Source organism: Acipenser ruthenus, chromosome 50 (assembly GCF_902713425.1).
Source record: "Acipenser ruthenus chromosome 50, fAciRut3.2 maternal haplotype, whole genome shotgun sequence".
NCBI lineage: Eukaryota > Metazoa > Chordata > Actinopteri > Acipenseriformes > Acipenseridae > Acipenser > Acipenser ruthenus.
The window spans coordinates 5,107,362-5,131,080 of NC_081238.1; the positions used below are offsets into that span (position 1 = coordinate 5,107,362).

Here is a 23,719-nt window from a genome sequence, read left to right on the forward strand (position 1 = left end):
ATCCGCGGGTGATTGGCACAACGAGAGGGGTCAGTAGTCCTGTCTTTATGGAGACCAGGGAGTCCTCATAATTCTCCGCAAGTTTGACAGCGGCCTCCAAGGTGGTCGGATTGTGGCGCCGTATCCATCCTTGGGTTTTGGCGCCGACCACATGGCAGAACTGCTCCAGGACGATGGCTTCTCCCATTTGCTGACCCGTCTTTTCTGCAGGGTTTCTGCAGTGCACCATGTGGTCACAAAGTTTTTGCACGTCCACCCTGGGGCGGGTCTCCCGTGGCCTCCGATACTCCCAGAACCGCACCCGGTGTGTTTCCCCCGTGATATTCAGGCGTCGGAGGACGGCCTGTTTGACAAGGTCGTACTGGCTAGCCTCCTCATTGGTCATAGCCTGGTACCCTGCCTGGGCTTCCCCGATCAGACAGGGACCCAGTTGGCTGGCCCAGTACTCCTTCGGCCATAACGCGGTGATGGCCAACCACTTGAAGGCAACCAAGTACGCCTCCGGGTCATCCTCTGCAGTCATCTTTTGCGCCCGCGCTTTAGGAGGCGCCATCACGGGTATTGCTGGTGTTTGGGGTGCATTTCCGAGACCGACCCTCTCGATCAGCGCCGTGTATCTCTCCTCCCTCTGTCTATCCTCTGTCTCCCATCTGTGCTCCAGTGCCTGTAGCAGCGTGGTTAGTGCAGCTATGTCCATGCTCCCGATTCTGACACAACTTGTGGCAAAGTGGTTTGTAGTGCTCCGGTGTACAGGTGATTCAAGGTGCTTCAACAAAGGGCAAACACAATGTTCACAGGTCAGGTTCTTTAATTCCCTTGACAAGGTTTTCAAATAATAAAGCTGGCTCTACCCAGCAATGGGTATTGCCAGCGACAAAACAAAGGGGTTGCAGTCCCGAAATAATAATTCCAACACAAAACACGTAATACAGTCACAACAACATGTCTCCAGACTGTGTGCTCTGGTGCAGGTGCGGTGCTCTGAGTGGTGGTGCTCTTGTGCGTTTAGGTCCGGGCTGGCTTCTTGCTGCAGCTCCCGGCTTTGTATCAACCGTCTGGCAAAACAAACACAACCGTTTTATCAATGGAACCACACTTCATTCAAGGTTCCGTCCTTGTCTCCTCCCATTAACCACAACAAAGGAACCAATGACGGCGTCACATCCCCCTAAAGTACCCTAAGCCCCGCCCCCTCCGATAGCTAGTTCAATCACGTCTCCTCCAATTCATGACTGAAACTTCGCTCACCGTACTAGGGCGATGACTCCAGGTACCGTAACGCCGCCTTCTTCCTGAATGGCCGGCTTCCGACTGTCCCCGGAATGAACTGCCCAACCATTCAGTACGAAGCCCGCAGTTCCTGTTGTACAGTGCCCTCACCGGTCGAGAGGAAGATTGTTGATTCAGATTAATTCGCTGTCCGTCACAAATATTATAAGACAGCAGACTATATATGCTCATGTAGACAGCCAGGTGGCAGGTCTCCAAGGAATTGATAGGATTACGATAGAGATTTGGATAACACATATCTAGACAAGAGCAATATTTTATTCAAATACATACTGCTGTAAACTCGGCGGTGGTACAGATAACAAACTGCCTTGTATACATATAAAAAATAGCGTATTGTAGGCTATATTGACAATAAAAGCATGGATTGTAACAAGCTGTCAAAATGACTACTTTTGTGGTAAACTTTTGCTTAACTTTTATTTTTGCGATTCTGACTTTCAAACGCCATCAGGGTATTTAATATATGTGTTTAGGAAAAGTCAAGAACAGACAACCGCGGATATATCTATTTATCTATATATATATATATATATATATATATATATATATATATATATATATATATATATATATATATAATCATCATAACTTATGTCAGTTTTTCTCAAACCTGGTCCTGGGGACCCACTGTGTCTGCTGTTTGTGTTCCAACTGAGTTCTCAATTATTAAATTGATCCCCCAATTGAACTAACAATTAGTTACTTAATGCAATGTTAGAAATAACTTGAAATATCCAACTTTTTTGGCTGCTTTCACAAACCCTGATCAGCACAAATCTTGGACTACCTTACTTTAGTTAACTGTCTCAAATGGAGATTAGATAAAGGGGCATTCAGAACAGAAAATAGGAGGCACTTTTTTACACAGAGAATTGTGAGGGTCTGGAACCAACTCCCCAGTAATGTTGTTGAAGCTGACACCCTGGGATCCTTTAAGAAGCTGCTTGATGAGATTCTGGGATCAATAAGCTACTAACAACCAAACGAGCAAGATGGGCTGAATGGCCTCCTCTCGTTTGTAAACTTTCTTATGTTCTTATGACACGTATGCTTTTAGGGTGGGATATGTCGCCGTGTCTCCATGGATACAGGAGATCGCCACCTTGCCTTGTATCTGCCACGACATACCGCCTAAGAGAGATGTTTGAATTAAGGTCTGTGCACACCCTGAGTCCACTAAAGCATGGGTACTCACATTACCAACCACCACATCAATAATACAAGGCCCCTCCAGACCATTTCCCCGTTCCTTACCTGCTTCAGATGCCAGATAACATGTCTCCACGTTGCACTCCATTGCCGCGGGGCACAAGCGGGCGATGTGTCCAGACTCATGGCACCTAAAACAGACAATCGGGGCAGAAGGCACTGGGGTTAGCTGTCTGTCCCGCTGCTGATACTGAAGCGGGTCGGGGGCAGTAAATCTACCCCAGCTGGGGGCCAACCGCTGTCTCCATGGTAAGGAGGTGGGCCGGCCCATTGAGGTTGGTGATCTGGGAGGTCTAGTTCCCAAGTTTTACACAGAGAATTGTGAGGGTCTGGAACCAACTCCCCAGTAATGTTGTTGAAGCTTACACCCTGGGATCCTTCAAGAAGCTGCTTGATGAGATTCTGGGATCAATAAGCTACTAACAACCAAACAAGCAAGATGGGCCGAATGACCTCCTCCCGTTTGTAAACTTTCTTATGTTCTTAATTTCTGACTTGCACACAATGCTCAGCTGTCGCACCAAAACACACTGTGCTTCTTGTGACAAGATGTGCCACAGAAGAGAATGAGTTGAAATAGCTGGCATACAAATAACACCAGACAATGACAAGTGTCTGAATCTAATGATTTACTTCTATCTAATGATAGTACCAACACACCAGCACAGTATGTCTGCCACTACTGCCTGCAAAATGTTCAACACCAACTTTCTGAGTGAAATCAGCAGTCCATCGGAAAAAAATAAAATAAAAATAAGTTTTATAACGCTGAGCTGGAATTAATACATATTTTAACAGTAGAGGTGTTAACATCTCTGCTGACAGCAAATTTAAAACCAGCAATACTGTATAACTGTCAGTCAGGAAAACTCGACAAGGCCAGACACCACCCCCCGAATTACCGGCCTGGATTTAAGCGTCTGCGGGAAACAGAGGTACTGTCTCGACACCGCGGTTGGATTGGTGCGTAAAGTCTGGTTCGATCGTCAACTTAATCTGGCACGACTTGGATGCGAGGGTGTCCGACAACTAAGAAAAACATATTTTGAGATCCAAAAAGATGAAAACGTACTAGAGTATGTGTGCCTCGCATATAACGAGTTCACAAACTCACTTCAAGATCCGGCTTCAGTCTCCTTTGCAATCTCCCCTTATTTCCTTAGTGTCATTTGAAACTCCGCCCATCATCACCGCTTGTGCTCAGTCCTCTAGTTTCTAGTGAAGTGGCACTTTCGATGCAGAAATTCACAATAAATGAACATGTGCAATTTATTTTTATTAAGCAAACAATTAATTTAATTAAATTTAGGACTATATTACATTGCGGATGTATACACAATAAAAGTTTCTGGTTTTGTCTTAATTTAAATGTGTTTTAATTATTTTCATTATTTTTCTTTCCACAAATGACAGGTAGCTGTGTTATAAGCAGTATAAACCACTTTGGGCCGTGTGGTCCCGATGATATATACCACTTCTGGGGTAGTTAAAGGCCCACCACCCCAGGCGTGGTACACATCATGGGAACCGCACCGCCCGTCGTGGTTTATACCTTACAAATTACACAGAAATACTTTTCTTGAAGCAGACTTTTTATAACTAGACCAGATATTTTACATACAGGGGTATCTTAAAAGAGCCCTAAAAATGTGAGCAAGGAATGAAAAAATGAAGCACTGTTGTGGAATCTGATTCACACGGGTACTGCAAGAAATGGCTTGATGAGGTTCTTGCTTGGATCAATAAACAACCAAATAAGCAAGATGGGCAAACAGACCTCCTCTTGTTTGTAACATTTCTTATGTTCTTAAAGTCACATACAACATAACACCTCCATGAAACTGTACTGTTTCTATCTTTGAAAAGTAAAACAAGTAAACACAGTATAATGCTAAACTAGACGAGCCTGATTGATTTATGTACACTGTAAAACATTTCTTTTTAAACGAACACAGTAATGTGTTACATTATGGAATACACACAACGTTGTATTCCTTATTAAACACTATACGTTGATTTCACCACTTCCAAATTTAATGAAATTAGTTCAGCGGATAAAGAAAACCTATTTCTGGTGAACTGCTTTATTAAAAACACTGCTAACGGCCTCCCGAGTGGCGCATCCAGTAAAGGCGCTCCACGTGGAGTGCAGGATGCGCTGTATAGTCTGGACGTCGCGATTTCGAGTCCAGGCTATTCCACAGCTGACCGTGAACGGGAGCTCCCAGGGGGCGGCGCTCAATTGGCCAAGCGTCGCCCGGGGGGAGGGATGGCTAGGTCAGCCTGGGTGTCCTCGGCTCACCTCGCACCAGCGACCCCTGTCGTCTGGCCGGGCGCCTGCTGGCTTGCCTCTAAGCTGCCCGAGAGCTGCGTTGTCCTCTGACGCTGTAGCTCTTGGGTGGCTGTATGGTGAGTCTGCAGTGTGAAAAAAAAGCAGTCGGCTGACGGCACATGCTTCGGAGGTCAGTGTGTTCGTCTTCGCCCTCCCGAGTCAGCGCAAGGGTGGTAGCAGTGAGCTGAGCTTAAAAAAGTAAATGGCCATTTAAATTGGGAGAAAATAATAAAAATAATTGGCAATGGCTAAATGAAAAAAAAAGCGCTGCAAACATGCAATTCAGTAATTCAAAATTAAAAGTTAAACATTAATTTAATGCTACATTTCTAAAATAAATTAAACTGGCCACTAATGTAGATGCCTTCCTCCTACATGCTGTTAGAGAATCAAGCCAAATGTCATCATCAAAACAACACCCCAATGCACCTTAAATAAGAACATAATAAGACATTTTACTAGCGAGAGGAGGCCATTCGTCCCATCATGCTCATTTGGTTGTTAAAAATCTCGCAAAGAAAGCAAATTAGACAAAAGACAACCACTATGGCTACTTGTCAACAGGATGGCTTGCAGTGGTAACATCAGACCAGAAACACAGACTTAGCACAAGGAATGGCGGGGCAAAACTGAAGCGCAATGGCGCTCAGCCTGTTTATTAAATAATAAAACAAACAAAAGATTCAAACAAACACAAAACACCAAACAAAAAGGCACGTTGGTCAAACAACAAACAATAAATAATAACTGGTATTGTGCTGGTTTATTAACCAGCACGTTTAGCAATTGTTATTTTTGCTGTGTTTACTACCTCCTCTCCACACACGTTCTCCACTCTGCACCCTTCCCCGAAGAAAGACAGCTGCAGGCTTTTATATTCCAGTGTTCGCGCTAGGCCGCGCCATTGCGCCAATGCCCCCCAGAAATAATGTCACGCTTAATTTCTCTTAACGCACCCGTTTGTCCCCCTTCCCAGACGCAATACCAATACGCAATAAATTAATGCATGTTCTATTAACATGACATGTCTGTCGACAGGCTAATCTTTTTTACTTGTTTGTTTACACTTGCGTTTTCATAATTAAACTCCCGTGCCATTATTCTCCAGTCCAGTAGAATGCGCTCGCACCCTCCCTGGTTACAGTCAGTTTCACAGTAAAGCCTGGACGACATCAGGCTTGTTAACAACATGGCCCGGTGCAAATATAACCTTGTGTCCCTGTTACACCCGACCATTACTTCTGGAAGAATAAGTAATCAGCTTCGGCATTGACTGTTGCAATGTAGGCTATTATGTTTGTTCTTAAAAATACTGTGAAATTCATCCGCTGTTAACTTATCTATTTAGACAAAATATCTGTCTGATGTTTGGAGATATGGAGTGACATAGCAAGTGAATGGGAGAAATGTGTACCTCTGCTCACTACAGTACAGTTTATAGACAAAGTGCAGTCGATTGTGAAACAAAAACCGCATCATTGATTTAAAAAAAAATAATAATAGACTACGGTAATGTTATAAAATATGTGAAATGTGTCTTTTCTATGACAAAAAATGCTAAAATTCAGGGCCAAAATAATTCAATATGTGTTAAGCACCAACTGTCTTTTGGCAATTTCGCCAGTAGGTCTATAACGGCATATATATATATAACCATGCCGTTATAGACCTATATATATAATATATACAGACGTGATCAAATTTGTTGGTACCCCTCCACAAAAAACAAAGAATGCACAATTTTCTCTGAAATAACTTGAAACCGACAAAAGTAATTGGCATCCACCATTGTTTATTCCATATTTAATAGAAATCAGACTTTGCTATTGATTTTTTATTCAACATAATATTGTAAATAATAAAACAAATGAAAATGGCATGGACAAAAATGATGGGACCGCTAACCTAATATTCTGTTGCACAACCTTTAGAGGCAATCACTGCAATCAAACGTTTTCTGTAGCTCTCAATGAGACTTTTGCATCTGTTAACAGGTAGTTTGGCCCACTCTTCTTGAGCAAACTGCTCCAGCTGTCTCAGGTTTGATGGGTGCCTTCTCCAGACTGCAAGTTTCAGCTCTTTCCATAGATGTTCGATAGGATTCAGATCAGGACATAGAAGGCCACTTCAGAATAGTCCAATGTTTTGTTCTTATCCATTCTTGGGTGCTTTTAGCTGTGTGTTTTGGGTCATTATCCTGTTGGAGGACCCATGTCCTGCGACTGAGACAGAGCTTTCTGACACTGGGCAGTACGTTTCGCTCCAGAATGCCTTGATAGTCTTGAGATTTCATTGTGCCCTGCACAGATTCAAGGCACCCTGTGCCAGGCGCAGCAAAGCAGCCCCAAAACATAACCGAGCCTCCTCCATGTTTCACTGTAGGTATGGTGTTCTTTTCTTTGAAAGCTTCATTATTTCGTCTGTGAAAATAGAGCTGATGTGACTTGCCAAAAAGCTCCAGTTTTGACTCATCTGTCCAAAGGACATTCTCCCAGAAGGATTGTGGCTTGTCAATATGCATTTTAGCAAATTCGTCTGGCTTTTTTATGTTTTTCTTTCAAAAGTGGAGTCCTCCTGGGTCTTCTTCCACGGAGCCCACTCGCTCAAAAAGCGACGGATGGTGCGATCAGAAACTGACGTACCTTCACCTTGGAGTTCAGCTTGTATCTCTTTGGCAGTTATCCTTGGTTCTTTTTCTACCATTCGCACTATCCTTCTGTTCAATCTGGGGTCGATTTTCCTCTTGCGGCCGCACCCAGGGAGGTTGGCTACAGTTCCATGGACCTTAAACTTCTTAATAATATTTGCAACTGTTGTCACAGGAACATCAAGCTGCTTGGAGATGGTCTTGTAGCCTTTACCTTTACCATGCTTGTCTATTATTTTCTATCTGAACTCCTCAGACAACTCTCTCCTTTGCTTTCTCTGGTCCATGTTCAGTGTGGTGCACACAATGATACCAAACAGCACAGTGACTACTTTTCTCCATTTAAATAAGCTGAATGACTGATTACAAGATTGGAGACATGTGTGATACTAATTAAAGGAACGAATTAGTTTGAAATATCACTATAATCCAATTATTTTTTATCTTTTCTAAGGGGTACCAACAAATGTGTCCAGGCCATTTTAGAATATCTTTGTAGAATAAGCAATAATTCATCTATTTTCACAGCTTCTTTGCTTTATTCTATGACATACCAAAGGCATGCAAGTATACATGATAAAATAGCTTTTAATTTCATCACTTTTCAGGAGGAATGAATCATTATTTCAATGAGCTGTAAGGGTACCAACAAATTTGAGCACGTCTGTATCTATATATATATATATATATATATATATATATATATATATATATATATATATATATATATATATATAGGTGCGGGACACTGCCACACTACTATAATAAACAAAGTACTTTTTATTGCTTTCATGCTGAACCTGTACCAGTCTGCACTGGTGGACACTTACATTTTGACTCGGAAGCTTTAGGTCCTGTGTTTTCCTCTGCAGGTGAAGCATCACATTGATCTTGTTAGGGAAACTGATATGCTGACAATAAAGTCTGTATTCATTCTTTTCTTTCCCTCACTCATGCATGCAATTCAAAACACAGGATTTTCACAGCTATCACATTACATGCACATAGCAAAACCCAAAGAATATAAAAACATTGCTAACATTTTTGACATGCGGTAGAGTTTGTCGGCAAATTATATTTTTGCACTTTCTAGCAAATGCACTGTAATGATGACATAAACAAGTATCAATGAACTCCCTTTTGATCCGCTTCTAGCGCATTCCTGTTTTATGTGTTATCTTTGCTGTGACTTTTTATAAGTAATATGCACTGGGATTCACTTACCTAAACTTAAAGAACGGAAGAAACTACAGTAAACAGTAAAAGTAAACTTTGGCAAAGAGGTCGGGGTGGCGATCTGAAAGATGTTTCAATAAATTAGTTGCATTTCCTCATTTTGTTTATTTTTACTTCTTTAAAACACTTTCGAACATTTTGACTGTCCGCGTTCAACCAGATTGCCGTTGTCATCTGGCTGAAATCCAAAATGTTTCCACACCAAGCTTCTCTCTCCGGCATTCGCCATGACTGCTGCAGTAATTTAATTTGTGCAGAACGTGCAGGGTAGTTGGTCACGTCCGCTAAGCGGAAATAAGTAAGCTTACTGTTTTTAAAGCACACATTTACAGAGTTTTGTTTTAAAAGCTCAAAAGAAAACAGTATTGAAAAACTGTGATACTTTGATATTAGGTATTGTAGGATTTTGGTATCATGATGTACCGTAGGTATCGATATACCGTGGAACACTAGTACCACTACATTTAAAAGATTCATGCAATATGTTATGCTAACTGGTTTGTTCAGTATATACAGTTTTTTGTTAAAACGCACATTTCATTAGTTAAACTGGAGAATTACGCACAGTAATCTATTATAAAAAGAAAACAGATAGATAAATTAATGCCCCTCCAAGATTGTATTTTGTCTATTATTCAAAGTGATAAAACAAGGAAGCCGTTACTTGGATCTGGTAATGTTAAAGCTAGCTATTTGCTCCTGTTTTTTTTTTCGTTGTCCAGAATGTTTAAAAAGTTCTAATAATGGTCTACCTATTGTGTTTATTTTTAGCTTGGGTGAATCCAGGGTTAACATTATAACCAAACTGGAGCCGCATTCTCCATGACAATTTAAATTAGCATTTTATAGACACTGAATAAACAGTTTGGTCGTTGCCTGTTATCTTATAAAATCGTAATGTTCAACAGTTATTTAATTTTTATTTTGGTCTATAAAGTAAACTTCATACCTTGAAATTGTATCCCCGTTGTTCTGTACTGTAGGTATTTGTACTTCACTGTCCAATAGGATTTGCATTGTGGGCCTCGTGGATATCTACATGGGGCTGTACAAGCCTCAGTCATCTACATATCGGGAAGCTCTTTTATCAACGGTTTCCCACTTTATGAAGGATACTAATAATATACGTATTTCAATTCTATAATTCTGTACGTGTTTTTAGGGTTGGTCATATAAACTGCAGTTTAAGGTATCATAAAAATGCTACTGCATAAAAAACTTGTAGTAAATTAACAGTTTTGGGTAGCAAAATGCTACCAAATATACGTTACTTTGATAAATAGGATGCTAAAATTTTCCCTTTTAAAATACATATGCTAAATTATAAAAAATGTGTACTTAATCTTTAATGCTGAATTTAAAATCAGCAAGAGATGAGACCTCCCTTCCAAATCGAGGCAGATCATTCCACACCTGTGGGTCTCTGAAGCTGAACGCTCTGCCACCTGCCTTCTTTCACTGTGTCTATGGAATACTTGTCATGGGTTATAAAATAAATGGGGGTTAATGTTTACATTTCCATATGAGAAGAGTTTTCAGCCTGATGTGTAAATGTAGACAGTAACACCTGTTTCTTGAAATGTCCGTTTGGCAGAGCAGGGCTCTGCCCTTGGAAATACTGGCAGGGATGGAGCTAAATTCTCCTCCCTGCCCAGGTTGATTACGTCAGGTGGGAGCAATCAAGTAATTAATTATTTAATGATCACCCAGCCACCTGGCATAAAAGGAGGCCTCAGCATCCCAGTAGGGAGATAGTTCTAGAAGGAGACGAAGCTAGAGTGTTTATCTGTGTGTGCTGTTTTTGTTTGTTTTTGGTAAACCGGTGAAGGCAATGCCCAGCCTGGAAGCCATATTTTTGTAAGTATTGTTTTGTGCTTATTGTCTTATTTCTGTTTAAAAACTTTTTGTTAGGCCCTCGTGCCGGTTTATTTTGTATTTTTGTGTATTAAAAAGTTGGGAAAACGCCACCTGGAGGCTCAGGGCAATATTTTTTTTATGTGCTTTTGAGTTTTGTGAGTTTTTTTTGAAAAAAAAAAAGGGCAGAAGAAGCAGGCAGCGGCAGCAGCGACAGCAGCATCAAAAGCTGCTGCCACCCCAGCTGACCCAGCCAGCCTTTTTCCCTGGTGCTCCTGGTGTGGGAAGGAGGACCACCGCTGGAGATCCTGCCCAGAGGTGCCACCAGCGGACAACTGGGCAGGATGCTCCTACGCCCTGGCCCAGGAGGAGGGAGATGACGACTGGGAGTTGTTTTTAAAAAGGCTTGCGGCAGAGTTGTGCCCCGGTGGTGGGGCATATGGGCACACAGTGGCCATCTGCCCCACCCAAACAGAGGGGAGAATAGGAGGCAGAGAGGAAGGAAGACATGGGAGGAAGAGGAGTGGTGCACCCAATGCATGCAGTACGGGCATGAGGAGCACCACTGCCCGGAGGTGTTACAGGACACAGACCTGGAGTGGGAGGAGCCCGAACGTCCTGCGCCTGAGTGGGAGGAGCCCGAATGTCCAGAGCCCAAGAGGGGGAAGTCGGTGCGTCCAGAGCCCAAGAGGGGGGAGTCGGTGCGTCCAGAGCCCAAGAGGGGGGAGTCGGTGCGTCCAGAGCCCAAGAGGGGGAAGGCCGAACGTCCACAGTCCAGGTATCCACCAGCAGAGGGAGAGTTCCTGCTGGTTCCGCCTCCACCGAAGTGGGAGGACTGTGTGTCGCTCCCACCTCCACCAGCAGGGGGAGAGTACCTGCTGGTTTTGCCTCCATCGCTGCCACCAGCAGAGGGAGCATGCCTGCTGGTTCCCCTGCTGCTCCCGTCCCGAGAGCCAGAGGGGGTGGAGCTGCCATCCCGAGAGCCAGAAGAGGTGGAGCTGCCGTCCCAAGAACCTGAGGAGGTGGAGCTGCCGTCCCGAGAGTCAGAGGGGGTGGCGCTGCCGTCCCGAGAGCCAGAGGGGGTGGAGCCAGGGACCCGAGAGCCAGAAGGGGAGCCGCCACAGACCCAAGAGCCAGAAGGGGAGAAGGCTGAAGCCCCTCAGCAGCCCTTGCACATGCTGCTGAGAGGAGCTCCGCCTGCTGTTTGTGAGGGGCCGCCGTTCCCGCCTCTGCCACCAGAGGGGGACGGGCCGCCGTTCCCGCCTCTGCCACCAGAGGGGGACGGGCCGCCGTTCCCGCCTCTGCCACCAGAGGGGGACGGGCCGCCGTTCCCGCCTCTGCCACCAGAGGGGGACGGGCCGCCGTTCCCGCCTCTGCCACCAGAGGGGGACGGGCCGCCGTTCCCGCCTCTGCCACCAGAGGGGGACGGGCCGCCGTTCCCGCCTCTGCCACCAGAGGGGGACGGGCCGCCGTTCCCGCCTCTGCCACCAGAGGGGGACGGGCCGCCGTTCCCGCCTCCGCCACTAGAGGTGCCACCAGCGTTGCTCCTGCTGGAGGGTCCAGGTTCCCTGCCAACGTTTGTGTGCTTGAAGGTCCGGTCGCCCCGCTATTGAAGAAAGCTTGGAGGATCCAACATCAACCCCACCCACCACCGCCCGCTGAAATAGCCCACCCAAAGGACATAAGGGGACTCTTGGGGGGGGGGGGGGCTTGGGTTCAACGGAGGTGGGGGTGGAGTTTGGCCGATTGCAGCCTCCGTACCTTGTACGTGGGGGGAGGTGTGTGGCAGAGCAGGGCTCTGCCCTTGGAAATACTGGCAGGGATGGAGTTAAATTCTCCTCCCTGCCCAGGTTGATTACGTCAGGTTGGAGCAATCAAGTAATTAATTATTCAATGATCACCCAGCCATCTGGCATAAAAGGAGGCCTCAGCCTCCCAGTAGGGAGAGAGTTCTAGAAGGAGACGAAGCTAGAGTGTTTATCTGTGTGTGCTGTTTTTGTTCATTTTTGGTAAACCAGTGAAGGCAATGCCCAGCCTGGAAGCCGTATTTTGTAAGTTTTGTTTTGTGCTTATTGTTTATTATTTCTGTTTAAAACCTTTTTGTTTGGCCCACGTGCCGGTTTATTTTGTATTTTTGTGTATTAAAAACTTTATTTTGAACTTTTCACACTGCCTCTGACTCTCAACCTCTGTCATCCTGTCACAGTCCGACATGCACATGACAAATGACATTTTAATTGGCACAGAACAACCACCTTGAAATAGAAACACACAAGTGACACAAATGACAGGCTTGTTGTTGATTTAAACACTTCCGCCTCTGGTTCTGGGAGGGGAAATGTCTTCACACAAGGGGTGGTTGATATGATGTCATTGGGCACGCACTGCAGTTCAGGGGGTATGCATGCACATACAGGGCCAAAGCCAGCCTAGGTCTGTGCTCAAGTGTAAACGGGGGGGGGGGGGGCTCAAATGATAAGAATCTTTTAATCTTATTGAACCTAAGCCAGTTCAGGTCTGACTTGGAAGTGTAAACACACCAATAGAGAACAGATTGTAATACTTCATTTCATTTTCTGTTGTCAGGACTGCCTTATCTTGGTGAAAAACAAGGAACAAAGATGGATTATTTTTACATTAAACAGGAGGAGGTTCTGGAATTTGATCCTTTCCACATTAAAGAAGAAACTGAACTGGAGCCTGTCCACATTAAAGAGGAAGAGACTGAACTGGAGTCTGTCCACATGAAAAAAGAGACTGAACTGGAGCCTGTCCACATTAAAGGGGCAGCAGTGTGGAGTAGTGGTTAGGGCACTGGACTCTTGACCGGAGGGTTGTGGGTTCAATCCCCAGTGGGGACACTGCTGTTGTACCCTTGAGCAAGGTACTTTACCTAGATTGCTCCAGTAAAAACCCAACTGTATAAATGGGCAATTGTATGTAAAAAAAATAATGTGATAACTGTATAATGTGAAATAATGTATAATGTGATATCTTGTAACAATTGTAAGTCGCCCTGGATAAGGGCGTCTGCTAAGAAATGAATAATAATAATAATAATAAAGAGGAAGAGACTGAACTGGAGCCTGTCCACATTAAAGAAGAGGCTGAACTGGAGCCTGTCCACATTAAAGAAGGGGAGTCTATTGACTTGTTGCTTAAGGATTCAGAAAGCATATCCCGGCCAAAGATGTTTTATCAATGTACTGAATGTGGGAAAAGCTTAAGTCGGTTAGGACACCTAAAAAGACACCAGCGAATTCATACTGGAGAGAAGCCGCATCACTGTATTGTATGTGGGAAGAGTTTCACTCAGTCAGGATCCCTGAAAAGACATCAGAAAATTCACACTAGAGAGACACCGTATCACTGTTCTGAATGTGGAGAGAGCTTCGGTCATATAGAAATCCTAAAAATACACCAACGATTGCACACTGGTGAGAAGCCGTATCACGGTACTGAATGTGGGGAGAGTTTCAGTGTGTCAGCAAACCTAAACATACACAGACGAATTCACACTGGAGAGAAGCCGTATCACTGTTTTGAAAGTGGGAAGAGCTTCAGTCAATTAAGAAGCTTAAAAACACACCAGCAAATTCACAATGGAGAATAGCCATATCACTGTTCTGAATGTAGAGAGAGAGTCAGTTAGGAAGCCTAAAAATACACCAGCAAATTCACACTGATGAGAAGTCGTATCACTGTACAAATTGTTGCAAGACATTTGCTTTCAGCAGTCAACTGAAAAAGTGTAAATGCCAGTTTTGAAAATGCAGTTGAAACTGATAGAAATCAATATTCTAAGCAGTATTACAGTGATCTTTGTTTTCGGTCCTTCCAGTCCAGGTCTTTGTTTCAAACAGATTGTAAATTAATGAATCAACCTTCTTATAAATCATTCAGGACCTCGTTGCAATCTATTAATTGTCTTATTGCCCCTCGACCATAGTCTGCACGGGTTTAATAAGGATGTGTGACTGTCAGCTAGTTAAATAATCAGTAGCTTATCAGTCATGCATCCTCACAAGGTTTTAAAATCAAAAATACAAAACAATAACAAATAATGGCGACGGATTTACATCCACACCACAAACAATAATAAGACAAATAATAACAAAACAGCGCACATGTATATAGGGGCGGGACACTCCGCCACACTACTATAATAAACAAAGTACTTTTTATTGCTTTCATGCTGAACCTGTACCAGTCTGCACTGGTGGACTTTTACAGTGTGACTCGGAAGCTTTAGGTCCTGTGCTTTCCTCTGCAGGTGAAGCGTCACATTGATCTTGTTAGGGAAACTGATATGCTGACAATAAAGTCTGTATTCATTCTTGTCTTTCCATCACTCATGCATGCAATTCAAAACACAGGATTTTCACAGCTATCACAGTACATGCACATAACAAAACCCAAAGAATATAAAAACATTGCTAACATCTTTGACATGTTGTAGAGTTTTAATGACATGTCGGTATCAATGAACCCCCTTTTGATCAGCTTCTAGCGCATTCCTGTTTTATGTGTTATCTTTGCTGTGACTGTTAAATAATATGCCCTGGGATTCAATTACCCAAACTAAAGAATGGAAGAAACTACAATAAACTGTAAAAGTAAACTTCAGCAAAGAGATCGGGGTGGCGATCTGAAAGAAGTTTAAGTAAATTGGTTGCATTTCCTCCTTTAGTTTTTTTACTTTAAAACACTTTCGAACATTTTGACTGTCCCCGTTCAACCAGATTGCCGTTGTCACCTGGCTGAAATCCAAAATGTTTCCACACCAAGCTTCTCTCTCCGGCATTCGCCATGACTGCTGCAGTAATTTAATTTGTGCAGAATGTGCAGGGTAGTTGGTCACGTCCGCTAAGTGGAAATTAGTAAGCTTAGTTCATATTGTTTTTAAAGCACACAATTAGTTTTGTTTTAAAAGCTAAAAAAAACAGTATTGAAAAACTGATACTTTGATATTTATTTGTATTTTCCCCTGATATTAGGTATTGTAGGATTTTGGTATCATGATGTACCGTAGGTATCGATATACCATGGAACACTAGTACCACTACATTTAAAAGATTCATGCAACATGTCATGCTAACTGGTTTGTTCATAAATATTTATGCTCACATCCCTGCCTTTTGACTGCATGTATAAATGCTTTACAATTAATTAAGTAGTAATAACAGAATAAGGGATATCAACCAAGATATAAAAAAAAACATGCTGGGTTCGTTTTATTAAGCAGTGACATTAGTTAACTATGTGTGTGTAAGTTGTAGTTTGACGGTGCAATATACAGTATATACCGTCTTTTGTTAAAACACATGTTTCATTAGTTAAACAGGAGAAGTACGCACAGTAATCTATTATAAAAAGAAACCAGATCGATAAATTAATGCACCTCCAAGATATGTATTTCATCTATTATTCGAAGTGATAAAACAAGGAAGCTATTACTTGGATCTGGTAATGTTATAGCTAGCTATTTGCTCCTGTTTTTTTTTTTTTTTTTCGTTGTCCAGAATGTTTAAAAAGTTCTAATAATGGTCTACCTATTGTGTTTATTTTTAGCTTGGGTGAAACCAGGATTAACATTATAACCAAACTGGAGCCGCATTCTCCATGACAATTTAAATTAGCATTTTATAGACACTGAATAAACAGTTTGGTCGTTGCCTGTTATCTTATAAAATCGTAATGTTCAACAGTTATTTAATTTTTTTTTTTTTGGTCTATAAAGTAAACTTCATACCTTGAAATTCTATCCCCATTGTTCTGTACTGTAGGTATTTGTACTTCACTGTCCAATATGATTTGTATTGTGGGCATCGCCGATATCTACATGGGGCTGTACAAGCCTCAGTCATCTACAAATCGGGAAGCTCTTTTATCAACAGTTTCCCGCTTTATGAAAGATACTAATTATATACGTATTTAAAAAAAATTAAAAAATAAATACCGGTAATTCTGTACGTGTTTTTAGGGTCGTCATATAAACTGCAGTGTAAGGTATCATAAAAATGCTACTGCATAGCAAACTAGTAGTAAATTAAGAGTTTGGGGTAGCAAAATGCTACCAAATATATGTTAACTTTGAGCGCAGATAAATAGGATGCTATAATGTTCCCTTTTAAAATACATATGCTAAATTATAAAAAATGGTGTCCTTAATCTTCAATGCTGAATTTAAAATCAGCAAGAGATGGGGCCTCCCTTCCAAATCATGGCAGATCATTCCAGAGCTGTGGGGCTCTGAAGCTGAACGCTCTGCCACCTGCCTTCTTTCACTGTGTGTCTATTGGATACTTGTCATGGGTAAGAAAATAAATGGGAGTTATTGTTTACATTTCCATATAAGAGTTGTCAGCCTGATGTGTAAATGTAGACAATAAGACCTGTTTCTTGAAATGTCCGTGTGGAAGGGTGGTGGGCAATTCACTGACACACACAGGAGACAAGGTTTTATTTGTAACACCGCTCGGGCGCACTGATTTATTTTTACCCGCAGAGGGAACTGTTGTCCGTGGCTGAATACTGGCAACAGTAAACAGGACCACGGGTTTACCAATGCTGGTATACACTCAAGTGCACATACAAGAGCTCAAAAATAATGAAAACAAAAGGCGAAAGGAAAAGGGAAAATAAAACACAGTAATAAAACTACAAAAGAAAAGTGCTGCTTACGCAGTGCCCCCACTGCCGCTAAGCCGGTCAGTACGGGCTTCTGACCTACGCTCAGTTAATTCCTATACACTGGGGTGGCCAGAGTTCCCCGTACAACTACACACGTCACCTTGGGTACGTAATTATTTCTTTTACTTTTTAGTTTCTTTTAAGGCAGGCTATCTCACTCAGCCATGCTTGCCTGTTCTCTGTTTACACCGATGTCTTCTGCCAGCATCACTGGGTATCCTCTCTCTGGCCATCCGAATGCAACACCAAGCGCAGTTCTTATGGGCCGAGCAATCCCCCAAGCCCCGCCTCTCAGCCACTCAGAGAGAGGGAAAGCCAACACACATTCTTCCCCACCTCTGTGTCATCGCCATGACTGACAGACGGATCTTACGAGACTGCTGCCCTCTTCCTGCAGAACCACGGATACGCCAGATAGTCAGTACAGATCTCTCCTGTTACAGTCTGATATGCCTGTTTTCAATGATCCACTCCATTTCTAATGACAAAATGCAATCTTAATTGGCACGGAACGACCACTTGGAGTAAAAACACACAAGTGACACAAATGACAGGCTTGTTGTTGATTTAAACACTTCCGCCTCTGTGTTCTGGGAGGGGAAATGTCTTCACACAAGGGGTGGTTGATATGATGTCATCGGGCACGCACTGCAGTTCAGGGGCTATGCATGCACATACAGGGCCACAGCCAGCCTAGGTCTGTACTCAAGTGTAAACGGGGGGGGGGGTCAAATGATAAGAATCTTTGAATCTGATTGAACCTAAGCCAGTTCAGGTCTAACTTGTAAGTGTAAACACACCAATAGAGAACAGATCATAATACTTCTTTTCATTTTCTGTTTTTAGGACTGCCTTATCTTGGCGAAAACCAAGGAACAAAGATGGATTCTGTTTACGTTAAACAGGAGGTGGTTCTGGAAATGGATCCTTTCTGCATTAAGGAAGAAACTGAACTGGAGCCTGTCCACATTAAAGAAGAGGAGACTGAACTGGAGCCTGTCCACATTAAAAAAGGGGATTCTGTTGACTTGTTGCTTAAGGATTCAGAAAGCATATCCCGGCCAAAGATATCATATCAATGTACTGAATGTGGGAAAAGCTTAAGTCGGTTAGGACACCTAAAAAGACACCAACGAATTCATACTGGAGAGAAGCCATATCACTGTATTGTATGTGGGGAGAGTTTCAGTCAGGCAGGAACCCTAAAAAGACACCAGCAAATTCACACTGGAGAGAAGCCGTATCGCTGTACTGAATGTGGGGAGAGCTTCAGTCGGTTAGGAAGTCTAAAAAGACACCAGCGAATTCACACTGGAGAGAAGCCGCATCACTGTTCTGAATGTGGGAAGCGTTTCAGTCATATAGAAAGCCTAAAAATACACCAGCGAATGCACACTGGTGAGAAGCCGTATCTCTGTTCTGAATGTGGGGAGAGTTTCAGTGTGTTAGCAAACCTAAACATACACCAGCGAATTCACACTGGTGAGAAGCCGTATCTCTGTTCTAAATGTGGGAAGAGTTTCAGTCAGCTAGGAAGCCTAAAATTACACCAGCGAATGCACTCTGGAGAGAAGCCGTATCACTGTACTGAATGTGGGGAGAGTTTCAGTGTGTCCGCAAACCTAAACATACACCGGCGAATTCACACTGGAGAGAAGCCGTATCACTGTATTGAATGTGGAAAGAGTTTCAGTCAGCTAGGAAGCCTAAAAATACACCAGCGAATGCACTCTGGAGAGAAGCCGTATCACTGTTCTGAATGTGGGGAGAGTTTCACTGTGTCAGCAAACCTAAACATACACCGGCGAATTCACACTGGAGAGAAGCCGTATCACTGTAATGAATGTAGGAAGAGCTTCAGTCAATTAGGAAGCTTAAAAACACACCAGCGAATTCACAATGGAGAATAGCCATATCACTGTTCTGAATGTAGGGAGCTTCAGTCAGTTAGGAAGCCTAAAAACACACCAGCAAATTCATATTGGTGAGAAGTCGTATCACTACCAATTGTTGCAAGACATTTGCTTTCACCAGTCAGCTGAAAAAGTGTAAATGCCAGTTTTGAAAATGCAGTTGAAACTGATAGAAATCAATATTCAGCAGTATTACAGTGGTCTTTGTTTTCGGTCCTTCCAGTCCAGGTCTTTGTTTCAACCAGATTGTAAATGAATGAATCAACCTTCTTATAAATCATTCAGGACCTCATTTGAAGTGAGGGCCACTGCTCTATACCAATCAAACCTGTGTGATGCTCCAGTGATAATTTATTTTAAAGAAACCTGTTTCTGTGCCAACCTAAGTGGATGTAATCATGCTTTAGTATACATGAGAGGATGAGTGTGAGCCAAAGCAGCTGTCAAATGTGTGCTTGTATTTTGATCCTCAAATTTATTTGATAAAAGTATATTGATTTTCTTAACAGTGAAAAATAGTAAACTGTGTAATTGTGTTCTTTCAATAAAATAATCTTGTTCTCTTGATTAATACTATTACTTTCATTATTAACATACATATTTGGATTATCTTTTAATAATAATAATATTTATTTCTTAGCAGACATCTTTATCCAGGGCAACTAACGGTTGTTAGAAAGTACCCCAGTACAAAATATCACAGCATGCACAGACTAATAGAATACAACATGAATAGTTTAATAAAAACTGGATAAGTTGTACTGAACAGAGATGTCTCTATGGAAGCTAAAGCGTACGTTTCATGGTAATGTATATTAAACTGACTGATTCACAGCATGTGTAATAACTTGAGATCACAAGATAAAAAATATAGGTGTGACTCTGGAAGGGTGGTGGGCAATTCACTGACACACACGGGAGACAGAAGTTTTATTTGAAAACACTGCACTGTTGTCCAGTTTTATTATTTTTTATGTTTTTCTTTTAGCCCCCAAAAGGCGCTGTAGTCCATGGCCTGAGTACCAGCAACGGCACACAGGACCACAGGAATACCAATACTGGTAAACAGTAAAAACTGGCACACTCAGAGGTGCTCAAAATAATAATGAAAACAAAAGGTGAAATGAAAAGGGAAAATAAAACACAGTAATAAAACTACAAAATAAAGGTGCTGCTTACGCAGTGGACCCACTCCCGCTAAGCCCGTCAGCTCGGGATCTCTGTCCTACGCTGTTATACACTGGGGTGGCCAAGGTTCCCCTATCACTACATACTTCCCCTTGGCTATGTAACAATTGATTTTAATGAAAATTTTTATTTATTGCTGTCTGTCTTCCTCAGCCATGCTTGCTTTCTCAGCCAGCATCTCTGTGTGTTTCCAATCACAGGCCACCCGAATGCACAACCAAGCGCAGTTCTAATGGCCGGGCAATCCCCCAAGGCCTGCCTCTTGGAAAGCCAACACACTCTTTTCCCCACCTCTCCGTGTCATCGCCATGACTGACAGGCAGATCTTACAAGACTGCTGCCCTCTTCCTGCAGAACCACGGATATGCCTGATAGTCCGCACAAATCTCCCCTGTTACACATCCTCCTCCCCAGAATGGCACCACCGGTCCATTCAAAAATCCTACATCCCAATGACTTCCCAAGAGAAAAAAAATCTGCATTTTGATGCAGTTTCCCTGCTTGGTGGACTACCCTGGAGGCATAGGGCTGCAGGCCCAAGTACCACCGCGTGATTCTGGTGTTGTTATCCTTCATCCGGTGAAGCTATGCTAAGGGGGCATGATCTGTAATCAGGGTGAAGTGTCGCCCCAGGAAGTAGTACCGGAGTGACTCGACTGCCCATTTTACTCAGAGACATTCCTTGATGGTACTATAGTTTTTCACATGGGGAAGGAGCTTCCTACTGATATACAGGACTGGGTGCTCGCACCTCCTGAGACAACACTGCCCCGAGACCTGTCTCTGACGCATTTGTCTGCAGGGTGAACCTCCTACTGAAATCAGGATTGCTTAGCACTGGCTTGCTACACAGCCTTCGCTTCAAAGCGAGAAAGGCTCTCTGGCACGGCTCCGTCCACTGAACCGTATTTGGGGCAGCCTTCCGGGTGAGGTCTGTCAAGGGAGCAGCGAGCGTGGCGAAGCTCAGGATGAACTTCCTATAATAGCCCGCTAGTCCCAAGAAAAAGTGCATCTGGGTTTTGGTCATAGGGACTGCCCAGACAGCCAAGGCTTTAACCTTAGCAATCAGTGGTCTGATCTGGCCGCTCTCTACTCGATACCCCAAATAATCCGAAATTGAAATGGTGGAAATGACAAATGACTGCTTCCTAATGCAATTTGTCAAGGCACCGACTAGAGGGGAGGCATGCCTTGATTTAGTTTTTTCAAATAACGACGACAGAATAACTAAAACAGAGGTCAGAGAGCCATTGGCAAACTCAGACCACAACATGGTCTCATTTGAAGTAATTTTTAAAACCCAAAAAGTAATGACTAAAGCTAAGGTTTACGATTTTAGAAAAGCAAACTATGAAGGTATGAAACAGAGACAAAAGGAGATTGGAGTAAAATAGAGAAAACATCCACAGAAAAAGGATGGCTGTTTTTTTAAAAATGTAGTACTAGAGGCACAAAACAATTACATCCCAAAAGTAGACAAATCTAAATCTAAAACAAAATGGCCAAAATGGTTTAATAGATCAATTTTTAAAAAAAATATTCAGAGAAAAAGCACTTTTCAGAGCGTTTAAAAGGGACCAAAAATAAAGTACACAGAAAGAGTACTTGGAACTGCAAACACAAGTCAAAAAGAAAGTTAGAAAGGCCAAGAGAGATAGAAATCAATATTGCTAAGGGGGCTAAAACTAATTCCAAAATGTTTTTCCAATACTATAACAGCAAGACAACATTCAAAGAGGAGGTTAAATGTCTAAGAGATACAAATGGCAAAATCAAAGAAGGATACAGACAACATGCCCCACATGTCGACTTGTTCCTATAACTTTAGCATAACACTGGGCAGCAGTGTGGAGTAGTGGTTAGGGCTCTGGACTCTTGACCAGAGGGTCGTGGGTTCAATCCCAGGTGGGGGACACTGCTGCTGTACCCTTGAGCAAGGTACTTTATCTAGATTGCTCCAGTAAAAACCCAACTGTATAAATGGGTAACTGTATGTAAAAATAATGCGATATCTTGTAACAATTGTAAGTCGCCCTGGATAAGGGCATCTGCTAAAAAATAAATAATAATAATAATAATAATAATAATAATAATAATAATAATAATAATAATAATAACAATAACAGAGGCAGAAATGTTAAAGGGACTAGGAGCTCTTAAAATAAACAAATCCCCTGGGACGGATGACATCCTCCCAATAGTGCTAAAAGAAATGAAAGAAGTTATTTACAAACCGCTAGCCAAGATCATGCAACAGTCTCTTGACACGGGTTGTACCGACAGACTGGAAAATTGCAAACATAATGCCGATCCACAAAAAGGGAGACAAAACCGAACCAGGTAACTACAGACCAATAAGCCTGACTTCTATTATATGTTAACTTATGGAAACTATAATAAGATCTAAAATGGAAAATTACCTATATGGTAACAATATCCTGGGAGACAGTCAGCATGGTTTTAGGAAAGGGAGATCGTGTCTAACAAACTTGCTTGAATTTTTTGAGGATGCAACATTGAAAATGGATAATTGCAAAGCATACAACATGGTTTATTTAGATTTCTAAATAACAAGCTTTTGACAAAGTCCCGCTAAAAGATTAATTCTCAAACTGAACGCAGGACGGATTCAAGGAAATGCATGCACATGGATTAGGTAGTGGTTAACATGTAGAAAACAGAAAGTACTTATTAGTGGAGAAAACTCAAAATGGAGCGAGGTAACCAATGGTGTACCACAGGGATCAGTTTTAGGTCCTCTGCTATTCCTAATCTACATTAATGATTAGATTCTGGTATAGTAAGCAAACTTGTTAAATTTGCAGATGACACAAAAATAGGAGGAGTGGCAAACACTGTTGCAGCAGCAAAGGTCATTCAAAATGATCTAGACAGCATTCAGAACTGGGCAGACACATGGCAAATGACATTTAATAGAGAAATGTGTAAAGTATTGCATACAGGCAATAAAAATGTGCATTATAAATATCATATGGGATATACTGAAATTGAAGAAGGGAACTATTTAAAAGACCTAGGAGTTTATGTTGACTAAGGCCAACAAGATGCTCGGATATATTGTGAGAAGTGTTGAATTTAAATCATGGGAAGTAATGTTAAAACTTTACAATGCATTAGTAAGACCTCACCTAGAATATTGTGTTCAGTTCTGGTCACCTCATTACAAAAAGGATATTGCTGCTCTAGAAAGAGTGCAAAGAAGAGCAACCAGAATTATCCCGGTTTAAAAGGCATGTTGTATGCAGACAGGCTAAAAGAATTGAATCTATTCAGTCTTGAACAAAGAAGACTACGTGGCGATCTGATTCAAACATTCAAAATCCTAAAAGGTAT

The 23,719-nt window shown here is 42.4% G+C and overlaps 1 protein-coding gene across 1 annotated transcript in view; it reads left to right on the plus strand.

Annotated features, from left to right (window-relative positions):
- The window catches only part of LOC117971867 (zinc finger protein 664-like), a 33,960-nt gene extending 14,216 nt beyond the window's left edge, over nucleotides 1–19,744 (plus strand). Inside the window, exons 3-4 of the mRNA XM_059015410.1 lie at nucleotides 13,158–14,008; nucleotides 18,111–19,744. Of these exons, the coding sequence (XP_058871393.1) occupies nucleotides 13,612–14,008; nucleotides 18,111–19,174 (1,461 nt within the window). The 5' untranslated portion in view covers nucleotides 13,158–13,611 and the 3' untranslated portion in view covers nucleotides 19,175–19,744. The remainder of the gene's footprint in view (nucleotides 1–13,157; nucleotides 14,009–18,110) is intronic.
- Nucleotides 19,745–23,719: the final 3,975 nt, after the last annotated feature.